The 19803-nt window shown below is 37.6% G+C and overlaps 1 protein-coding gene across 4 annotated transcripts in view; it reads right to left on the bottom strand.

The window, feature by feature from the left end:
* Positions 1–735: 735 nt before the first annotated feature.
* Positions 736–19803, bottom strand: part of Ptn (pleiotrophin) — a 98213-nt gene continuing 79145 nt past the window's right edge. For 2 of the 4 annotated variants that reach the window (XM_027952170.3, XM_027952168.2), the window contains one exon: positions 736–1518. In XM_027952170.3, coding sequence (XP_027807971.2) covers positions 1463–1518 — 56 coding nt within the window. In that variant the 3' untranslated portion in view covers positions 736–1462. The remainder of the gene's footprint in view (positions 1519–19803) is intronic. The other 2 variants (XR_003585057.2, XM_027952169.2) reach the window with 2 other exon arrangements.

Genomic DNA, 19803 nt, shown 5'->3' with positions numbered 1-19803 from the left:
ATAAATAAATAAATAAAGGAAAATGAAAGCTTTGGTTTATGGAAACTAAGTACAAACTATAATTCTGTATTTCAGTGTTCAGATCTTGATTTATACTGTGCTGGCCCAAACTTAATACAATGAGAGGCTTTTAGTGTTCCACTTTCCTAGACTATTGTGTGATTTTTGTTGATCTTGGTAGCATCAGTTGAACCTATTAATAAATAATACAGGTTGAGTCTCCCTTATCTGAAATGCTTTGGACGAGAAGTGTTTGGATTTCAAATGTTTAAGGGTTTTGGACTATTTGCGGGACTGTGATTCCCTTGGGAGATTTTGTTCTAGTTCACCTTAACTCTTTCCTGGTTCATGGGCTGTTTGGCTAAATGATGATGTAGGAGCAACTTGGGGATGGGATGCAACCCATACTTATTCATGTTTCCTATACACCGCACACACAGGCTGAAGGTTGACTCTCTGCAATATTTTTTATGCACCTGCATTTTGACTGAAACACGTCACATGAAGACAGGGATGGAAATTTCAATGTGTGGTGTCATATTTGTAATCCAAATTTTTGGTATTTTGGAACGTTTCAGATTTTGGATTTTGGATTTAGTGATGCTTGAACTGTAGAAAGTAGCAAAAACATGTGTCACATTTGTGCCCATAGTGATGTAACTAATTTGAATGATGAATTCTCACTGAAATTGCACTGAAGAGTGCAGGTGACAAAAGGAGAGCCACAAAATCAAATTATTGCACACAAAAGCACCTTTTATTCAGCATCACCTTGATTTATTTTTCTAGTATTTTTTCCTCAGATGGAAAAATAATTTCATCAAGAAAACATCTGTTTCTGCCAAAATGAAAAAAAAAAATCATGTTTTAATATTTTAATTAGAAAACAACAGCATTGCACTAGGGCACGGTTCTGCCTCTCTCCCTCCCTCATTTTGCTGACTTACTTTTTAAAAAAGAATCCAATGGCAGAGAACAAGGTATTTTCCTCAAATGGAGTGATTATATTTTATTGCTGCTTTGTTTAGTATGTACTTTTTTCAATTTGGGAAAAAAAGAAAAGTCTAGGTGAAAAAAAAAATACCTAGAAAGATAGAAAGATATGTAGTTTACATGTTCACAACATTTAAATTGCTGCCAAAAAAAGTAAAAAAAAAAAAAAAAAGTAAATGTGAAATATCGCATAACTTCAAAAACCTTACCTCAAGTGTCTATCATTTACCATGTACTATAAGTCAACTTTCTAAATGGGATTACAGTCCTTTATTATAAGCCCCTAGTGGTACTATGGTATATATTTAAAAAATGCTACTACAAAAATTTCTTTCCTCATCATTTTGCCTATTGTGTACTTAAGCTATAGATATTTTTTGAATAAAAAGCCTACAGTAGGTATAAATGCAATAGTTAACTGATTCCGGTTGCTGATGTCCTTTTCCTGTTCCTCAGAAGGTGGGATCATCTAATCCAGCATCTTCTCCTGTTTCTTGCCTTCCTTTTTCTTCTTCTTAGATTCTGCTGTGATTCAAAAGAGAAAGAGAGAAATCAGCCATCAAGCTACTACTCCGTAAGGGAAGGGGAAGCCACTTTTCTTATAATTGGTCAGAAATTAAAAGATAAAATTAATAAGACAAGGTGCTTACTTTTGGCAGTTCTCTTGGTGAATTGACAGAAGTGTGTGTGTACGTGTGTGTGTGTGTGTGTGCACGAGAGTAGCCAGGAGGAACACAGCCTACCCTGGTGTAACTATAAATGCCTGTTATCTTGTTGGTTGCCTCCATGTGGTATGGAAAACATTGTTTGGGGGTCCTGCTTAGAGAGCAAACACAACATGCAGGCGTCTATCTCAGGAAATTAACCAGTCCCCCACTTAGTGGAAAACTTCAGGAGCTTAGCTTAGCTGAGAAAGCTCTCAGCGCTCTCATTCCTTTGACTAGGAACTGTTTATGAGCCTTAGCATTTTTTTTTCTCCAAAGCATAGTGATTCTAAAACGCTTCCACTCTGAATATGGCCTCTGCTTACATAGTCAGCAACTGATTTACATAGAAGAGAACAATCATGAACCACACATAGTCTGCTTTGTACTTCCCTGAAGGAGCTCCTAGTCTTGGTGAAGCTAATGGAAGAGGCCAACCTGAGTTAAACCAGGCAAGCAAAATCATGAAAATTTAAATCCACATCATATACAACCACAAGACCGAGATCCTAAGTAGAATAAGATATACTCCATGTTTGTATAAATTTGTCGAAATATACTCTACTGACATGTATAATTTAAAAGAGCAAATTAAAAAAAAAATTAAATCCAAAGGCTCCATCCTTTTCCACTCAAACTTCTTCCTTCTCTCTTTTGCTAACAAGAGGATACAGTAGAGGGGAGAACACATTTACTTTGGCTGCAAAGACGAGAATGGTCAGAATCCCTGAGCTAGAATCCCAGAAGATACTGCTAGTTGTCTCTGAGCTGCTTCACCCATTTGGTTCACACTGATGGCAGAATCATACCAGCTAAGTACAGGGTCTGAAGTCAGATTGCCAGAGTTTAAATTCTGGTTAAATCACTAGGCTACTGTGAGACTTGGGGAAAGTAATTTAATGTTTTTGTGTCTCAGATCACTCACTTTTGAGTGGGCATACGAATAGTACCACAGCATAGGAAAACAACCACAAGATTAATATCCAAATTAAATGAGTTGCCTAAATCCACTGAGAACAGAATGTAGCACAAATAGCTCAATAAAGGTGCATAGTTATCATTAGTTGACAATAGAATAAGAACAGGGGGCCATTTCTCTGTATAATTAAAATTCTTCATCATCACCAAGACATTCATACTGAGCATGTCACTGAACGTGGTAGGCAACAGAAGAATGGCCATCAGGAATCAGAGCATTGTTGATTAAGGAATCATGCCCATCAGAAACACTGTACACTTCCCAGGTCATACTAAGTAGAGCTGGAAAAATTTCCATTCCTATTTATTCTCCTCATCACCTTTTCAAGTAGCTTCCAAAGTCCACTGAACACTAGGCAAAGCAGTAATTCTATTCAATGTAATTTTCCAAAGCTTCCTTTACTGGGCTTCAAGAGTGTCCAATATGCAATTGAGTCAGCAGTTTCTAAAAGCTGGCTTAATTATTGGCCATAAATATATTCATTCGGTTCATGCCTATCCTCAGCTTTCCCCATTTCTATACTGAAGAGATTTAATCTTTCATTCTCTATCTTTTTTTGCTTGATTTTATAAATGTCTCATTTCATCAGCCTATGAAATGTGAAATAACCAGAATTTCCAAGTTCAAAGATACACGTAATGTCAAAGAAGGTATTCTGTTTAATTTCTGGACAAATATTTAGTGTTTAAACATTTAATAATTTCTAGTCACTGATTGACATTTTAAGCAACAGCTGCATATTAAGATCACATCTTCAGGGAACAATCTAGAATATCAACTGGGAGCCCAACTCCAGTTTTCCTTGTCTCAATTTCTTCATGTGCCTTACTGAGCAACCCTTGGAGATTTGTAGTAGAATGGTTACTTGATGTAGTATTTTCATAGTTTAGCTAACATGACCCTATTTTATATTTAAGTCTGAATGGATGATATACGAATCGGCTGTTTTGTGTACATTTATTTTATAAAACTTGAAATTATTTTGAATATTGTGCACTACTGATCTAGCTAATGTAGGTTGTCCATCTCAATAAACACTTTCCAAATTCAACTTGGCAAAGGCAAGAGAAGTGCATCTCTGTTACCTGGGCCTGACATTTCATTTTTCTTCACTAATTAACAACTTGCCCAGTGCCAGGCAATCAACCACTTGCCCAACTAATCTGCACAATGCCAATCAATTTATTCTTCTGACACAATTGGCACATCATTCTAACACGGCCTCGAAATGGAAATATGAGAAGTCTTTAGTAAAACCCAATGGAAAGATGGAAGAATTTGCATTTATAATGAGATCATTTTGATTTTTCACATAACTAATAAGTGTTTGAATTTTTCCAAATAAAGAAAATCAGGTCAGTAATACCGCCTCCAATCAAAGCCACCTTTTTTTTTTCCCTGACTTTTATTTAACTGGCAGACTAAAGGAGCTTATCATTGCTTATCTCTGTGGCCTCAAGAACTTATTAACAAATTCTCAATTTTGACCTGGCATATGTACAGAATTTAAAATAGTATCATGAAACCTATGATCTAGCAAAGACCTGATCTGACTCTTTTATGTAAGGGATAAAACACAGAAACAATCAAATCACCTCCCTTTACTTCTGTCTTCATATTTGTACTTATTTTTATTCCCCAATGGGTCTTACCGTTTTTTTCTGTCTAGTCTTTGACCTGAAACCTAGTCCTCTTTGTCAACCTCATACTTCCATTACTGCTCCATCCTCTCACTTCCTCCCACCCTTCAAGCACCAGTTTTAACATTAGTTCTAGTTTGCTGACTTCGTGGTTTGCATTAGAAGCTCTCCTTCCCTTACTGGAGCATATACCTTTGGGGTTGCCATTGCCACTAAAGTATTAGTAGTGAGGGAGCGGAATCTCTACTCACTGTTGTATGTCAGCCCAGGGCAAGGTGATTTATGCATAACAGCTGACGAGTAAACCTTCAGTGAGATGCATAAGTGTGTCATTTGACAAGAGCAATCCTCACTTCTTCATGGTGCTGCCTTGTGTCTTTCTAGCTCAGCCTCTACCACACATTGCCTCTGCTGCATATTTTTCTTCTCACCATCTCAACTTTACATAGCCAACATCTGCTCATCCCTATGATCTTAGTTCAGTTTCACTTCTTCAGGAAAACCTTCCAGAACTCCATGCACAGATGCTTATCTTGTACTTCTCACTGCTTTTTCCAAAATTAGAATGGAGTTATTAATTTTATTTCTAATTCACTGATATGCATTTCTACTTCCAACAAGGGTAGAAGCCCATTCTGTCTTTTCTACCTGTATCCTCAGTAGCCAGTACATTTGTGTTCATGAAATACTTGTTCCACACAGACTGGATAAAGGAACACTTGAATGGAGAACAAAGAGAGTCAACTAATCACTATGTGGAAAAACGGTATCTCTTAAGGAAAGCCAGGAGTGTAAATTCAACTGAAATCTTGCTATGGTTTAGTACATCTTTAAACATAAATATTTTATGAGGAAAGGAATTATAGACAGACATGATTTTCTTGTCTTTAACGTAGAAGCCTGGATTGATAAAACCAATATCCCATTTTAGTAGTTCTTCCAGTTTATAGTGAGAAATGTTTGCTGTGACCATCAGAGTCATGAATTGGCCTGGAGCAGGGCTGTAACTAGATAAACTCAAGTACTCAGTAATGTAGTCTTGTAGTGATAGTGGCCACCCTGCAAGGTATTCAGAGCAGAAGGACCTGATGTGGAACAGTAGGGCACCTTAGTTCACACTGAACAAGAGCCAAGTTGCAGGTCACACCTTAAATAATACCCCAGGCTGACACTCTTCCCCACATGGAATGAGGCTGTGAGGCAGACACAAAAGCAAGCTGGAAATAAGCCATTGTCAAAACGTGACTGTGAAAGGCACCTGCTGAGAAGTGACTTGTTCTGCTCCTTTGATACTGCCCACGAGGACATCACTGCGCTGGAAACTCACAGTAAGGCCCTTGGTGCTGTTTGACTTCCTGTGTTGGCAAGCCTTGGTCCTTTCGTTAGCCAGTTTTGGATTGATGAAAGCTAGGGTGCATAAAAACTGGGATATGGACCTGAGAGAGGAAGGCAGGTGTGCCAAATCTTGTGCTACTCAAATAGAAGCAAGTTTTGTCTGAAGATATGTTTGAAAGTGTTCGAAAAGTCCTGAGACTTTCCAAAGGAAAAAGCCTCAAAGATTCAGACTTTATTCTACGGATCACAGGAACTGAAATTCCATTTTTACCATATTTTCTACAAAACTCAAAATTTCACTAAAGAAATTATTTTAATATATAACAACTACTGACAGGAAAGAAGAAAGGAAGTGGGGAAAAAGAGGAAGAATTAATATGCACCATTTCACAATAAATTCTGAGTCCATGTATTTTTAATTCTAAATACAAAAAAAAAAAAAACCCTTAATAAACAATGAAGTAATAAAGAGCACAATGAATGACCTTTGGGTTCCATGAGGCAATGGGGAAACCAGGAAATGTTGCTAGGATCATACTGAGAACCAAGTCCTAACCTAGAGAATTAGTTCTAATCGATATCTGCCACTCAACCAGCTCTGTAATTTGCAGGAAATCAATCATTCTGCATCTGCTTCCTATAACCTGGGGATTATAAAAATCTATATCTTTCTCAGAGGGCCATTGGGAGTATTATGTAGGATTATGACCTTTGAGATCTCAATTGACCACTGCTGTCCAAAAGTTTTCCATTTATTCATTGAGCAAATATGTACTTCCTTTCCACTATATATCAGGCTAAATTCTAGATGCTGGGATATAGTGATGAGCAGAACAAAATTCTGTCCTCATGGAGCTGATATAAGTAATAATTTTAAGATATCCCTATATCAATCTTTCAGAATTGCACATAAGTTCATATTAAAATTATGGGCAGAGGTGGTTGCTACTTTTATAGCTTTGAGGCCCATTTTTCTTGCTTCTCATTTACCATTACATTTCAGATATACATAATGTAAAAACCTAGAATATCAACAAGAAGAATGAATTCCTAGAGAAAAAAAATATGCCTATCAGTGATAACCTGAAGAAAAAGATAGAATTTGTCCCCTATGAGTTATTTCATATTTTAAAAAATATTAATTACTTTTCTGGTTTGAAAGGCAATCCAATATTATATTAAAATAAAGAAATACATATACATTTATTAACAAAAATTATCCATTATTTCTCAATATGTTTAATTATGGGCTATATTTATGTTTTCTTCCTATGATTTAATTGGGAATACAGTAACAGCTAATCAGGAATATTTTTATGCTAAATATTCAATTGCATCTATTTTCCATCACATGTACTTTGAAACATGACCAAGTAGAATCCCTTTGTGTCATCCTCTCCCCTTATAACCTTTCTTCTTTTATAGGTCATTGGAATCATTCCACATTTTGTTATTATAAATAATAATTCAATGGTAGTTTTATTCACAAAGCATAACATATTTAAATTTTGCCTTAGTATAGGTTATTAGAAGAACACTTACTGGATCAAAGAGTAGGACATTTTTAAAGTTCTAGGTAAGAACTGACAACTTTCTTTCCAGGAAGGAAGTGCCAATCTAAATTCTTAGCAATTTATGTGAGAGCGTATCATAGCAATCTTGTTCTCAAAAGGCAAAAAATCAAACAACACGCAGCATCTCTTTTCCATCTATTCAGAGGTCCTTTAGGAATACAATTGCCTTGCAGTTGGCACAAGTAAACATGTACTCCCACTTTCTATATATGGGAACTCTGGAAGAAATGGGGTTGGAAGAGGGCCTCGAGAGAATAACATCAATTTAAAGGTTTCTTGAAGACTTTGACTGAAGATGCTTTTCCAAGAAGCAAAGAGCTGAGAATTCTGGAACTGGCTAATGTTAGTCAAAGGCTTTGCTTTGATTACTTCATTTCAGATGGCCTGCTGTATGCACAGAAAACTAAGAGGGAAGTCAGGAGATAAAGTAATTGAGAGGAGCCCACATTGTAACTCAGTCAGCCTCTGTTTGCTGCTGACTTGAGAGGCTTTGGTCATTAAAGCCAAGGGAAGGAATATTGATTAGACTAGAAATGAGAGACTTGTTCCTTAAAAATTCATACTTTGTGGATGGTAGACACACTCAGAAATGCACACTTCAGATTCAGAGGTCAAGGGCCAGTGGCCATGGACTGTCATAAAGACCATTATGAGTTTGTTTCAGGAGACTTGTTCAATAAGTCACAAGAACTCATTGAAAGAAAAAGAACACACCACTATCAGACAGTACAATCACAATGTAAATACACCCTAAATCCTGGATATCACCAAGATCCTTCTAGTCCTTCTTGAACCTACTAAAATAACTCACTCACTCTTAAGATCAGCTGCTTAGAGAAACATAATTCCTTGCACCACCTCAGCTGTACCTCAGAACTGATAATAAGACTTGTTGAATTGTGAATGTATAACTTGAAGGTCCATCCAAAGTCCAGGCTCTAATAGATTGGGCTTCTTAACACGGCACCATTCATTAAATTTCCAAACATTTCCATTTAAATCAGAGTAGCACATATTAAGTAGCACAATGCAGAAAGAAATTTCTATCTATTTGAAAATCAAAGTATCCTCTTTAAAAAATCCATTTAATATATTATTCACAGATAAGCTTCTGTTGAATAAAATGTGTAGTAATTTTGCTTCTTCTTTGACTTCTTGTGTTGTAGTACCACTTGCCTCATTTCCTGTCTCATGAACTCCATGCATGAACTCCTAGGAGCGTGCACGGAATACATGCTGCCCACAGAACTGCATACATGCATATGCAGGACTGCCCTTCAGTGCTACCTGCATACACACAGGACTGCCCTTCAGTGCTACCCACATTCTGACACTTTCCTGCCCTCACTGTCCTCCTGTTTCATCTTCTCTCCATCTCATCACATCACCTCCCTCTCCTTCTCAACCATCTGCACTTCTACACATATGCCTTCTATCAAGTATAAGGAAATAAAAATAGAGCATTCACCCGTGTGCAGACATGAACTCAATCTCCACAGCCCTTCAGGAGCTTCTATTTTACTCCTGCTCACTTTGGGAAATGGCTCAGCTCTTAAGTGCAATCCTCAAAATCGAAAGATCCTCCATGAGAGCATTAGTGAGTAATGTAGATGCAACTGAAGGTTTAGTGGAGGAAATAAGGAAATTATTTCATCAACCAAATAGAGCAAAAGTAGTAAGAGTCCTTGAACTTGTTTGTTTTCTTACAAAGCAAGTCTGCAACATCAGTAAATGAATGTAAGCAAATAAGATTAATAAATAAAAATAGTAATAAATAATAAGTAATAATAATAATAGTAACACATGAGTAAATATAGTAAGTAATATAAAGTCAAGTCAATGTTGTGGAATCCAAACTCCTTGGCACAAAGTTTTTAGCCTCTTTCCCCTCCCATCTCTCTACTGGCCTGTCATTAGATGAAGCCAAAGAGGTATCTACTGGCTTCTCCAATTCTTTAGGAGGCAGTTTGTACTGTTGAGTCAGAAGTGGGCAAATCTGCCAATGCTCAGATGTCCTGCAGAAAAATCTTTACACTGTGTGCACCAGGCAGAAAATCACCAAGGTAAACTACTTTTAATTAACACATTTGCATCACATTCTTATACGTGAGCTACACCTATTCTCTCCCCCTCCACACTCCCAGATGAGAAACTGATGTTTGCTTTTCTTTTATCCAGCAAAAACCTCTGTTCCTTCCTTAATTTGTGGGTCACTTTCAAGACATTTTATTTGTTGACAGTGATCTCCTCATCCAAATAGATTCACTGACTTCTCCTATCCCAAAACAGGAAGGAAAATTATCTCTTATATGACATTTAAATATTTAAGAGCTTATATCTGCAATAATGAGGACATAGGTAAAAAACTTGCCCTTTCATAAAGTATTGCAGATTATACCTAGCCTCTGTCAGAAATGAAGCATATTATTATAAGCAATAGTAAGTAGTTCCTACTTAGTACATCGTTATTTCCCATTATCATGTCTGATGCCTACCTTAACATAATATGACCAGTGTTACTAGAAAATCAAATTATGATTTATGAAAAGGGGGAAATTTTGAACTCCATCACATGTGAAATTCTAGTACGTACAGCCCCATAAATTGTTCCATATTTGCTTCCAAATGGATTTTTCTTTTTGGTTCAAAAAATTATAGACATAGTCAGTAGAGAAGAAGAAGGGGAATAGGCAGAGGAAGCAGAAGAGGGAAGGCAGGGCACAGGAGTTGAAATGGAGTAAATCAAATTCCACGCATGCAATTTTGTCCAAACGAACCCAACTACTGTGTATAATTCAAATGCTCTAATAAAAAAGATTGCATTGACTAAAAAAAAAATCACAGAAATAGAATCAATTGGTATCCCTCAATACACTCCAAGCCCTAACCCCTATACCTCACAGTGTGAACGTATTTGGAGACAGAGGCTCTATCAAGGTAATTAGGGTAAGCCCAAACCCAATACGGTGTCCTCGGAAGACGAGGTGCTTTGAACAGACACACACGTTAATGAAGACACAACAATATGGCCACTGCCAAGCCAAAGGGCAGCTCAGAAAGCACCAACCTGTGACATCTTGATCTCATACTTCCAGGTTCCAGAACTCTAAAGAAACACATCTATGCTATTCAGACCACACACAGTGTGGTGTTTTGTTATAGCAGCCCTGGCAAACACATGCAGCCACAAATTAGATGTCTGTATGTGCTTCAGAGTATCCTCATTCACTGTAGAGGGACAAGATACATGTGTATTATTTTTCATTTGTCCAGCAGAATTAAAATTTCTTTTTAAATTTTAAATAATTAAAGACTGTAATAGTATGTAATATAGGATTTTATACTCAATGATGGTTTCACAAATGCACATTGCATTAAATTCTTTCACCCATCTCCATGCCTGTCTTCCCAACTCCAAACAGGGAAGGTGTTCATGCTCTATCTATAGAAGCAGCAAGTATCCTAAAGAGCTTTGTCTGCCCTTCTTTACATTTTGTAGACAGCAGTCTTCAAAGTTGAATTTTATTATTCTTGTGCATCTGAGTAAGGATCTGAAATAATGTTTTTTTTTATTTATTTTTTTTGTAGAATGAAAATTATTTTCAATAGCCTTGCGAGAGAGTGCTATGAATTTGTTTATTTATCCGAATTAAATATCTCTGGGCCCTACCTCCTATGTGCCTGAGCAGCAGGACACCAGAGAAATTTTTACCTGCATCTTGTGTTCTGAATTTCTGATGAGCTTTTCTACAAATAATGTTTACTCTTCTAGAAAAAGTCTTTTTTTTTTCTTTTCTTTTCCCTGCCTTTGTACGCTAAGCACCAGCCAGTCTGCTTTGACTTCCCTGTGGGCTCCTGGAAGCTCTGCATCAGTGCAAAGCTGAGTCGAGTCACTGTGAGCATGTGATGTATCCTCACCGATGGCACTGCTTTCTAGTACGGCAGTGCCTAAGATCCTGGCAAAGCACAGTCTCTGTGAATTTCGCAGCAGAGAGAAGACAGTGCAGTCTAGGGTCTAGACTAGGAGGATGCTCAGTGGAACAAGGTGTCTTACACCAATATTTCTAACTTTCAAGAAATGTGGCCCCTATAATTGAGCCCTGTTCGAAAAATACAGCACAATAGCAACCTATAATGACCCATCTCCTTTTGGCTTTGCTTCAATCATTATACAAAGGCATGCTCAGGTCAGGAATTATTTAATAGGAGTCAAACAAAATTTTTATTATTTTATTTTATATTATCAAAACAAAATATCATCATCATCATCATCATCATCATCATCATCATCATCATCATTTAGAATATCAAAGACACCCAGGAATCACTCACTTTGGGAAGCAGTGGTATAACTGAAAAGAACTAGAAATCCACTGTCCTATCTTCATGTTCAAGACTGACCATTCAGTGGTGGGGTGACCTTGGATAAGTTGCAATCTTAGTGTCCTAGATTGTAAAATGTGAATACAATTGTTTGGGGATGCCATGAGGTATAATGCAGACAAAGCATGCTAACGGCTTAGCATGATTCTGTTGTATCACAGATGATCAGTGAATAGAAACTGCTTTAATTATGTTCAGTAAATGACATTTGCTACAACTTGAAACACCAGAAGAAATTCTCCATTCAGAAGTCAGAAATGAAAAATGCAAAAGTTTCAGGGGGAGAAAAAATCAGGTCCTCAACCCAGTAAGTAATTCGTGTGAGCATTGTTCTATTATACTGCCTTCCTTAACATTAATTATTGTATGGCTGTTTTCTGTGTGCACAACTAATGAGTCTCTGAGCGTAGAATTTACCCAGGGAGATGAAAGTAGACACACAGTATGAAGCAAACCCTACCTATATTTATAGCTCCTAGTTCTCACATCTGCCCTGGCAATTAGGACCAAAAATTATTTACTAAAGATGGCTGTGAAACATGAGATAACTACTCTTTCAGGTGAGCTCCTTGTGTGTTAACCGCAATTTCTCTGCATATATTTGAAGCCAGTGAATGTATGAGGTGTCCTAGTGAGCCAGACCAGACAATTTAGCCAGATACATCATTTTTTCATTCCTGCAAATCAGTACACTTAACTGAGTTCCTCCCATGAACCTGGTCCTCTGAGATGCAGTAAGTTATGAAGGTGAATAAGATGTGACTCATAGGAGTTTCTGTGTAAGGCAAGGTAGATGTGCACTCAGCACAGCATAGTGAGTGCCTCCTCAGAGGAACCTCTCTCAGAGAAGTCAGTGGCTTGATATTTAAGAAAAGAAGTCTGGCAAGATTCTACTCTGATATCTTTTCTAGTCCTTAAGCAAAATTCTTGGCCTGAAGGACTTTGAACTTCACCTTGTTTCATTCATAGCACTAACTTGGTTAGCCTCTTCTCTATCATGACCAAGTTCAAAAGTTACCTTCTGAAAAAGACTTTCCCTGGTTACTTTCTCTACACTATTCCCTTTCAGTCAATTTGGTTTTTAAGGTCACCTATTCCAATATGGAGTTATCACTTCAATTATTATTTCTTTATGTTTTCACTCTCTGTCCACCTCCAGTAGAACATGGCAATAAAAGGGGGGGGGACTTACTTGTTAAGTATCACAAGGACTTAATATACTCTTCACCCCATTGTAGGGCTTGTATTAGATTTTATAAATAAGTGAATAAATTAGAAATGGTGCCAAATGACTAGTCTTCCTTTTCATAGCATTTTTTACTTGGTGTGAAAACACTGGAATGTATCTCTCTGCTTCTGCTGCTCCACTTATAATCCCATTAAAGTCATTATTTTTTCACTGGTGCTAACTCTAGTGTACAACACCCACTCAAGGAATGAATAATGCACCTATCATCCACTCATGCCCCCAGTGACCCATCTCCTTGCCACTGAATGGGCAAGCTAGATTTTATAGAATGCATGATAGGAGGAAAAGAGTCACAGGTGCAAAGAAATAGATGCATAAGACATCACAATGCATTCCGCCATCTTCTGAGGACTGGGAGTATTCTTGACTGGTGCAGAGTGTACCAGCAATGTCTGGCCCATGGGTCATGCAAGAGACCAATTAGGATGACTCATGAGCAGGATGTCTCATTATGTTTACATGAGAAACTTGGATACCAATATCAAATAGATACAGGGAAGGAACTTTTCATAAAGCAGGGGATATTGCATTAGACTGCCTTGCTTGTGAGCTCTATAACCTTGCCCTAGGCATTTAACTTCACTACATCCTCTGTTTCCTCGTATGTAAAACTGACGATGATAATACTATTTTAGAGTTTTGTGAACATTCAATGACTTTGCATGTCAACAATGTACTAAACTATGACACTAAATAATTATTAACTATAGATACTATTATAATCAGCATAATTCTTCTCTTGCCTGAAAAATTGCTGAAACACCTACCTCAAGAAAGTGATTTGGAAAAAAAGGAAACAGTCTCAAAACCACTGCACATTGACCAAGAATTTTTAACTATAGTTCTTAAATTTTATCTTAACAACAACGCTATGAGGTATTCATTATTAACACTAATTTACAAAAGACAAAGCTTATCATTCTAATAAGAAAGGAACAGAATTAGATCTTCTCACCTCAAGTGCAATATCATAGGAAGGAAAATATAGGTGTTAAAAGATATTTCCACAAGCAGAATACAAAATTTAAAAATCTTGAGACCAAACTGAGAAAGAGTTCTTCCTCTGATAACGAACTGTAGAACTCCCACAAGGTACCCCATGCTACCACTCCAGGTCAAATTCAAGGGCAGTAGGCAGTATCCCTGCCCCATTTTTTACCCCTGTCAGTGGTTATGGTGGGGGAGGGGCAGGTCCTGGGCTAGCCCATGGTGGGATTCTGCCCCTCTACCTCTCTCAAAGTCTCAGCCTAGTAAAGCCCATCTAAACAGTGTTGCTATGCTCCTTCCTGAGGGGTGTCAGAGCCCAGAAAATAGAAATGATGGAGAACTTCTTTTATCTTTAAAGGAACTAATAAAAACATCTATTTAATAGACAAAGGATCGAGAACACTGGGACTATCCCTTTACTGACCCCTTTTCCCATTTAATAATCAGCTGCCAAACACTGAGTCCTGCACACAGAGGAGCCTTGACTTAAATGGCGACTGTTCTTTTGATCTTCAAAGATGAATTGTCAAACCTAAGAGAAGGCTGGGCACTTGTCCAAAAGAGAGTGGCATAGTGGCAGAACTTTTAGAAATAGCTGGGAAGAAATAAAAGGAGTTGGGGTTATCATGAGCAGGGAAGTTGGTCAAGTGTCTGGTTGCAGCACAGTGTGGATTGTTAAAGAAGGCAGGAGGAATAAACACTCATTCCCCAACCACCTACAACCCAACATCTATCCAGGGACTCCTGCCTCTGCCTGTCCCAGGAACCATTTGAGAATGTCCTTTCTGTTGGCAGGTTCAGAGGCCAAGTTCAGAGGCTGCCATGAATGCCATGCTAACTTTGTCAAGACCAAAAGGAGTTTCACAATATCTTTTATTTGTCCATCTTATTTTAAAAGCAATGACCAACAACTGCCATGTGAACAATAATCCAAGACCCTGGAATGTTCCAAGATGATCATAAGGCAATATCTTCTGTGCCCCCCAGGAAATTCTAAGTTCATTGGCTCCTCCCACACAAGCCCCAACCCCAGCCCCAGCCCCAGCCCCAGCTTGACTCTGCACTCCAGACACTGATGCCTGCTCCTTGGGGCCATACCACACACAGATGGGACTGGCTATAGGGCCATGATTCCAAGACAGATGGGTGTCTCCTGGAAGCCCTGCCTGTCTTGGCAATCCTCTAATTCCATAGGGAGCCAACTGTCTAAGGGGATCCCTGAGAAACAGCCAAGGCTGGGAAAAGAGTTACTTATCCTCTGAAGAGTCCTCTACTCTGAGACTCTTCACAGAGCTGTCAGCACAACTGACTTTTATTTCCAGTTTTCTTCACTATTTCACAGATCAATTAGCCCCACAGGAAAAAGAAAAAAATTCAGATGGTTCCAAAGAGGAAAAACCTAATTCTTTATACAATGGGACACTCAATTGTCCCAAATAAAACCACTTCCGTCCACCTTTTCTCCAGGCATCAGGGCCTCATCTAGTCCAAGAAAAGAAGCAGGATGATTCTAATGATTGACTCCAACACGTTCCAACATTCCTGCTCGCTCTGGCAGAGGAGCTCACAAAATACCAATTCAAGACCCTTTCAGCATCCCCTGTTGTGTTTAGAGGTATAGTCTGGAAAGCCAAGCACACATTTCCCAGACTCCCCTGCAGCAGGGGAGCGACCTAGTTTCTACCAGGTAGATAGGTTAATGGATGGAGACAAAAGTTAGTAACTCACAACAGTGGCCAAACTGACGATTCTGGAAAGAAAAGATGTGTAAGTGTCTGGTTTAGGAGACAGCTATAGTGGAGTTTCCAGGGTTCAATTCTTCACATCGTACATGCCAGCCAGTGGGTAATTTCAGTAAAAGGGTTTCAGCTAGATCAGTCACATGGTGTGATTAGGTATTTCTTCTGAATCTATTGCCTTTGGCTTCATTATTGCTGGCTTTGCAAGACTCAAGTCAGATCCTCCAGCCCTCCCAGAGAGTCTTTGAACTATATAAGACCCTTGAATAAACACCTTTCTCCTAAACTAGCTGGAGTAGATCTTGCTACGCCCCAAACTCTGACATTTATAGGATTTTTTCAGTAATTAAATAAAACTTAATTAAAACTTTTTAGCTCTTTTTCTAAGAAAATAAAAGCTGAAGTCTCCAACACAATCATTCACTAATATATCAATTGTTAAATTCTTCTAATAGTTAAGCACATTCCGGTTTCAATTTCTCAGTTGAGTAATGATCCATCCTCAGTTTGACTTTCAATTCCCAGGTAAGCTGCCTTCCAAATAGGCATCTTTACAATGTTATGTCTGCAGAGGAAAATAAAATTGTATGATTGAATGTTCTCTTTGGTGTAAGTGGGGCTTCCACGTGAAAGAATCTTTAGGTAGAGGCTCCAATGTGACATTGATAAGCATTGAAATTGTGGGCTCAAGCTAGACTATAGAATCAACACAAATTTTCAGAGCACTAGGAAGGGTACCTTCTACACCTTGAGTGACACTGATGTTGGCCTGCACTAGGGTGAATTGTAAAGCAGTTTTTAAACTAAGTGGTATATTTTAACCAAGTGTTTAAATATCGACTTTAGATATTAAACCTCCCCTTCTTTCTCAGTCAAGTCTTATAGTCTTTTAGCCTTATTAGTAGTTGTCAAAATCAAGGTTATTGTTCAGTCTTCTTCAATTCACTGTTGAATAAGTCACAACCTTATCCACATCTTTATGTTCCATTCTAAAATTTAAGCCTGTGTTTTTCACACTAGAAATCAAACAGTTTTTATATTAATCCAGTACCATTTCCCAAAACAGAACAGGTGAGAAAGTAAAAGAGGTAAATTTGAGGGGTTCTCGAAAACAAAACAAAATGAAAACAAGACATACAAAACTGAGCCTGATCATGGGTTTGATGAGAAGGATAATGATGGAGGAAAAGCATGTTTTTGTTTATGTGCCCATTAATTAAATTACATGAAATAATTAAGCTTATTTTTTTCTTGAAGACCATGATATCCTATGCAGTTTATTTTTGAAAGTCTGCTGTAAAAAGTCCAATAGTCCCTGTTTGAAAAAAGACAAAAAATATAAAAGATCTCAGCAAGAATGAACATTGAAACTGATTCCACTAGACAACAGGACAGACATGGCTGAATAATTGATTTTCTGTCATTTGACACTGAGCATTAGCACAGATAGGGAGGTTCCCCAGAAACTACTATTTAATGATTTTAGATGGGAAAATTATCTAATATTACCAGAGTTTCATGAGTTTTAGGTAACAAGAGAAAGCATGGTGTCATTGAAAAAGCAGACGGAGTTTGATGTCAGTGAACTATGGTTTTAAATCCTGCTTCAAGGACTTAAAAGCTGTGAAACCTCAGGCAAGTTGCTGAACCTCCCTGAGCCTACGCTTTCTCATATAAGGCAGGATAAATAAAATTGACTGCGTAGAGTTGTTTTGAAGTTTAAATTAAGTGATGAATAGCTCCTATCACAGTGCCCACTTAAAATTAGTATATTTCTACTTGTCTTTCTCCTCTTCCTGCATTGATTTAAAATAAGAGAAAGCATTATTGATTTATTCTTTCCTGAATGAAGAAAGTCATTTCTATTTGGACCACTTTGGGAAAAGCTTAGGTAAAGGACTACCACTGCAGTTTCCACTAGGGTTTGATGGATTTCAGGTGCAAAACCTTTTTGCTTAGCACTCATTTATTGCATAAATATATGTTCACTACCTACTATGTGCTACCTTGTTCTAGGCATAAGGGATACAATAGAAAACAAAAAGGCCAGGTTCCTATTCTCCTGAAACATGTTCTGATGGAAGTCTTCCAGAATTGTCTTAAAAATAATATTGCAGAAAACGTCTTCTTCCATTTGACACACTTGTCTTGGGCTTTACAAAGCTAACCTTCTACTTCAAAGGAAAATAAATCCCATACTCATATGGGATTTAGATAAGATATCAGCAAGGTGCAAAAGAGAATACAAGTTTAGAGCTGGCCAAATCTTGGCTCTGTCATTTATTAGAGATGTAAGTAAATAAATTAACCACTGTTGCTCAGTTTCTATTATAATAATATTTACCTGTAAGGATATATGGCATTATATGAAATAATATATGCAAAATACTTTGAGCAATGCACAGGGGTAGAAACAGAATAAGGGTGCCATTACAGATTCCATTTTAATATGATTGCTAATTTCACTGATCAGAAGAAAATGAGCTATCTTAAGGTTATGGTTTCAAATAATCCACAACCTGGGTTATTTGAGTAAAACAGTACAGAATCATATAAACTCATATATGCCACTTGTTACATAGTATTAATTAATTAATTTAATTAATATTTGGTACTAGGGATTGAACGCAGGAGGGCTGAACTCCTGAACAACATCCCTGCCCTTTTTTATATTTTATATAAAGACAAGTTCTAACTTTTTTAGGTCCCTGCTAAACTGCCGAGGCTGGCTTTGAATTTGGGACTCTCAGTCTCTGGCGCCAATGCGATTACTGACTGGAGCCACAGCTCCCGGTGTTATGTTGTATTTAAACCATGAAAAATACATCATGGAATTTGTGTGTTTTTCCCATTAAGAAAATTTGCTATCTGCCACATCTCCCTGGCTCAACTCCTACAATAAGATTATTCTTTGTGCAGAGTGTCTAGTGCCAAAAATGGCATTCATAAAAACCCTCCTCTGTTGAGAGGGAAAAGATTGGTTGGCTTTAACAAAAGCACATTATGCACAGAGGGAAAATTACATTTTAATGACCTAGAAAATGCATAACTAGTAGTTGAAACATGGCACTCACTTAGGCTAATCCATTTTCAATTAATTACATAATTTAGCTCATTACTATTTATGAACATTACAGAATGTCTACCCACCTGGAAGATTTTTTTCCACCATTATTCAAGCTGAAAGTCTGAAACAAACTTTTAACCTTCATCAAATATTACTAGGTGGGAAAGGTAAAAAGTTGAGCTATCCACCAGTTCAATTAAAAGAATTGAACATATTTACTTAAACCCTTAGGGGTCTTTCTTAGTCATGGTCTGTGTGTTCTAAACTTATCAGCATCTTCCACATTCACCAAGCCCCACCATCCCCTACCTAATCACATTCTCACTTTTTTCTCCCCTTTTATTAAGCTGTGGTTTCTCCTTCCCTCTGTTCCAAAAACAATGCGCATGCATGTATTCCCGCTTGATTTGTTGTTGGTGTTGTGTTTTTGTGTGTGTTTTTTTTTTTTATTAGAAAATAGCAGCTCTCAATTTTGACTACATAGTGAAACTGTCTAAGGATCATTTAACTTTTTTAAACAACTGATGTTGACTTAAGTGCTCTAGTTTATGCTCATGCACTGGGATGTCTATAAGCTTCTGCAAAGAATTCTAACGTGCAGCTTGGGTTGAGAATCACAGTGCTGGAGCGCAGAGGCCTTAATTTCTTTTTCTTTCCATTTTATATATATGCTGAATATGTGTAACAGCTGGTTTAAAAGAAACTAATTTGAAGACTATACCTCTGAATTCATTGATTTGGAGAAGTTTTACACTTCATAGATGCAGTGACTGGTTTTAATTTGATCCATGTGGTTTTCCATAATACTTAGAAAGTTGGCACAGCTACCCACAGCACTAACCTTAGCCCCAGTTTGTGCTTTCTAAAAACACACTAATGCAAGTGGAGATTTCCATAATCTGGAAAGGGCAGCCTGAGTCCTGGAGTGATCATTCACAAGTCCAACCTCATACCTGGCCATCCTGAAGTTGAAGGTAAACAATTTCATGGATAACTCCATCAGAGGCCAAAGAGCTGGGCATGCATAAAGAATTCAGGTACCAACTAGCCATTCCTCCTCCGCTTCTTGGGGATTTACTCTTTCCTGTTTTTATTCATCATATGGTCATTATTCTGAATTTCTCTGTTTAATTTTTCTGGTATTATGAATTGG

This window comes from Marmota flaviventris, chromosome 1 (assembly GCF_047511675.1).
Source record: "Marmota flaviventris isolate mMarFla1 chromosome 1, mMarFla1.hap1, whole genome shotgun sequence".
Taxonomy (NCBI): Eukaryota; Metazoa; Chordata; class Mammalia; order Rodentia; family Sciuridae; genus Marmota; species Marmota flaviventris.
This window is presented reverse-complemented; position numbering and strand designations above follow the sequence as displayed.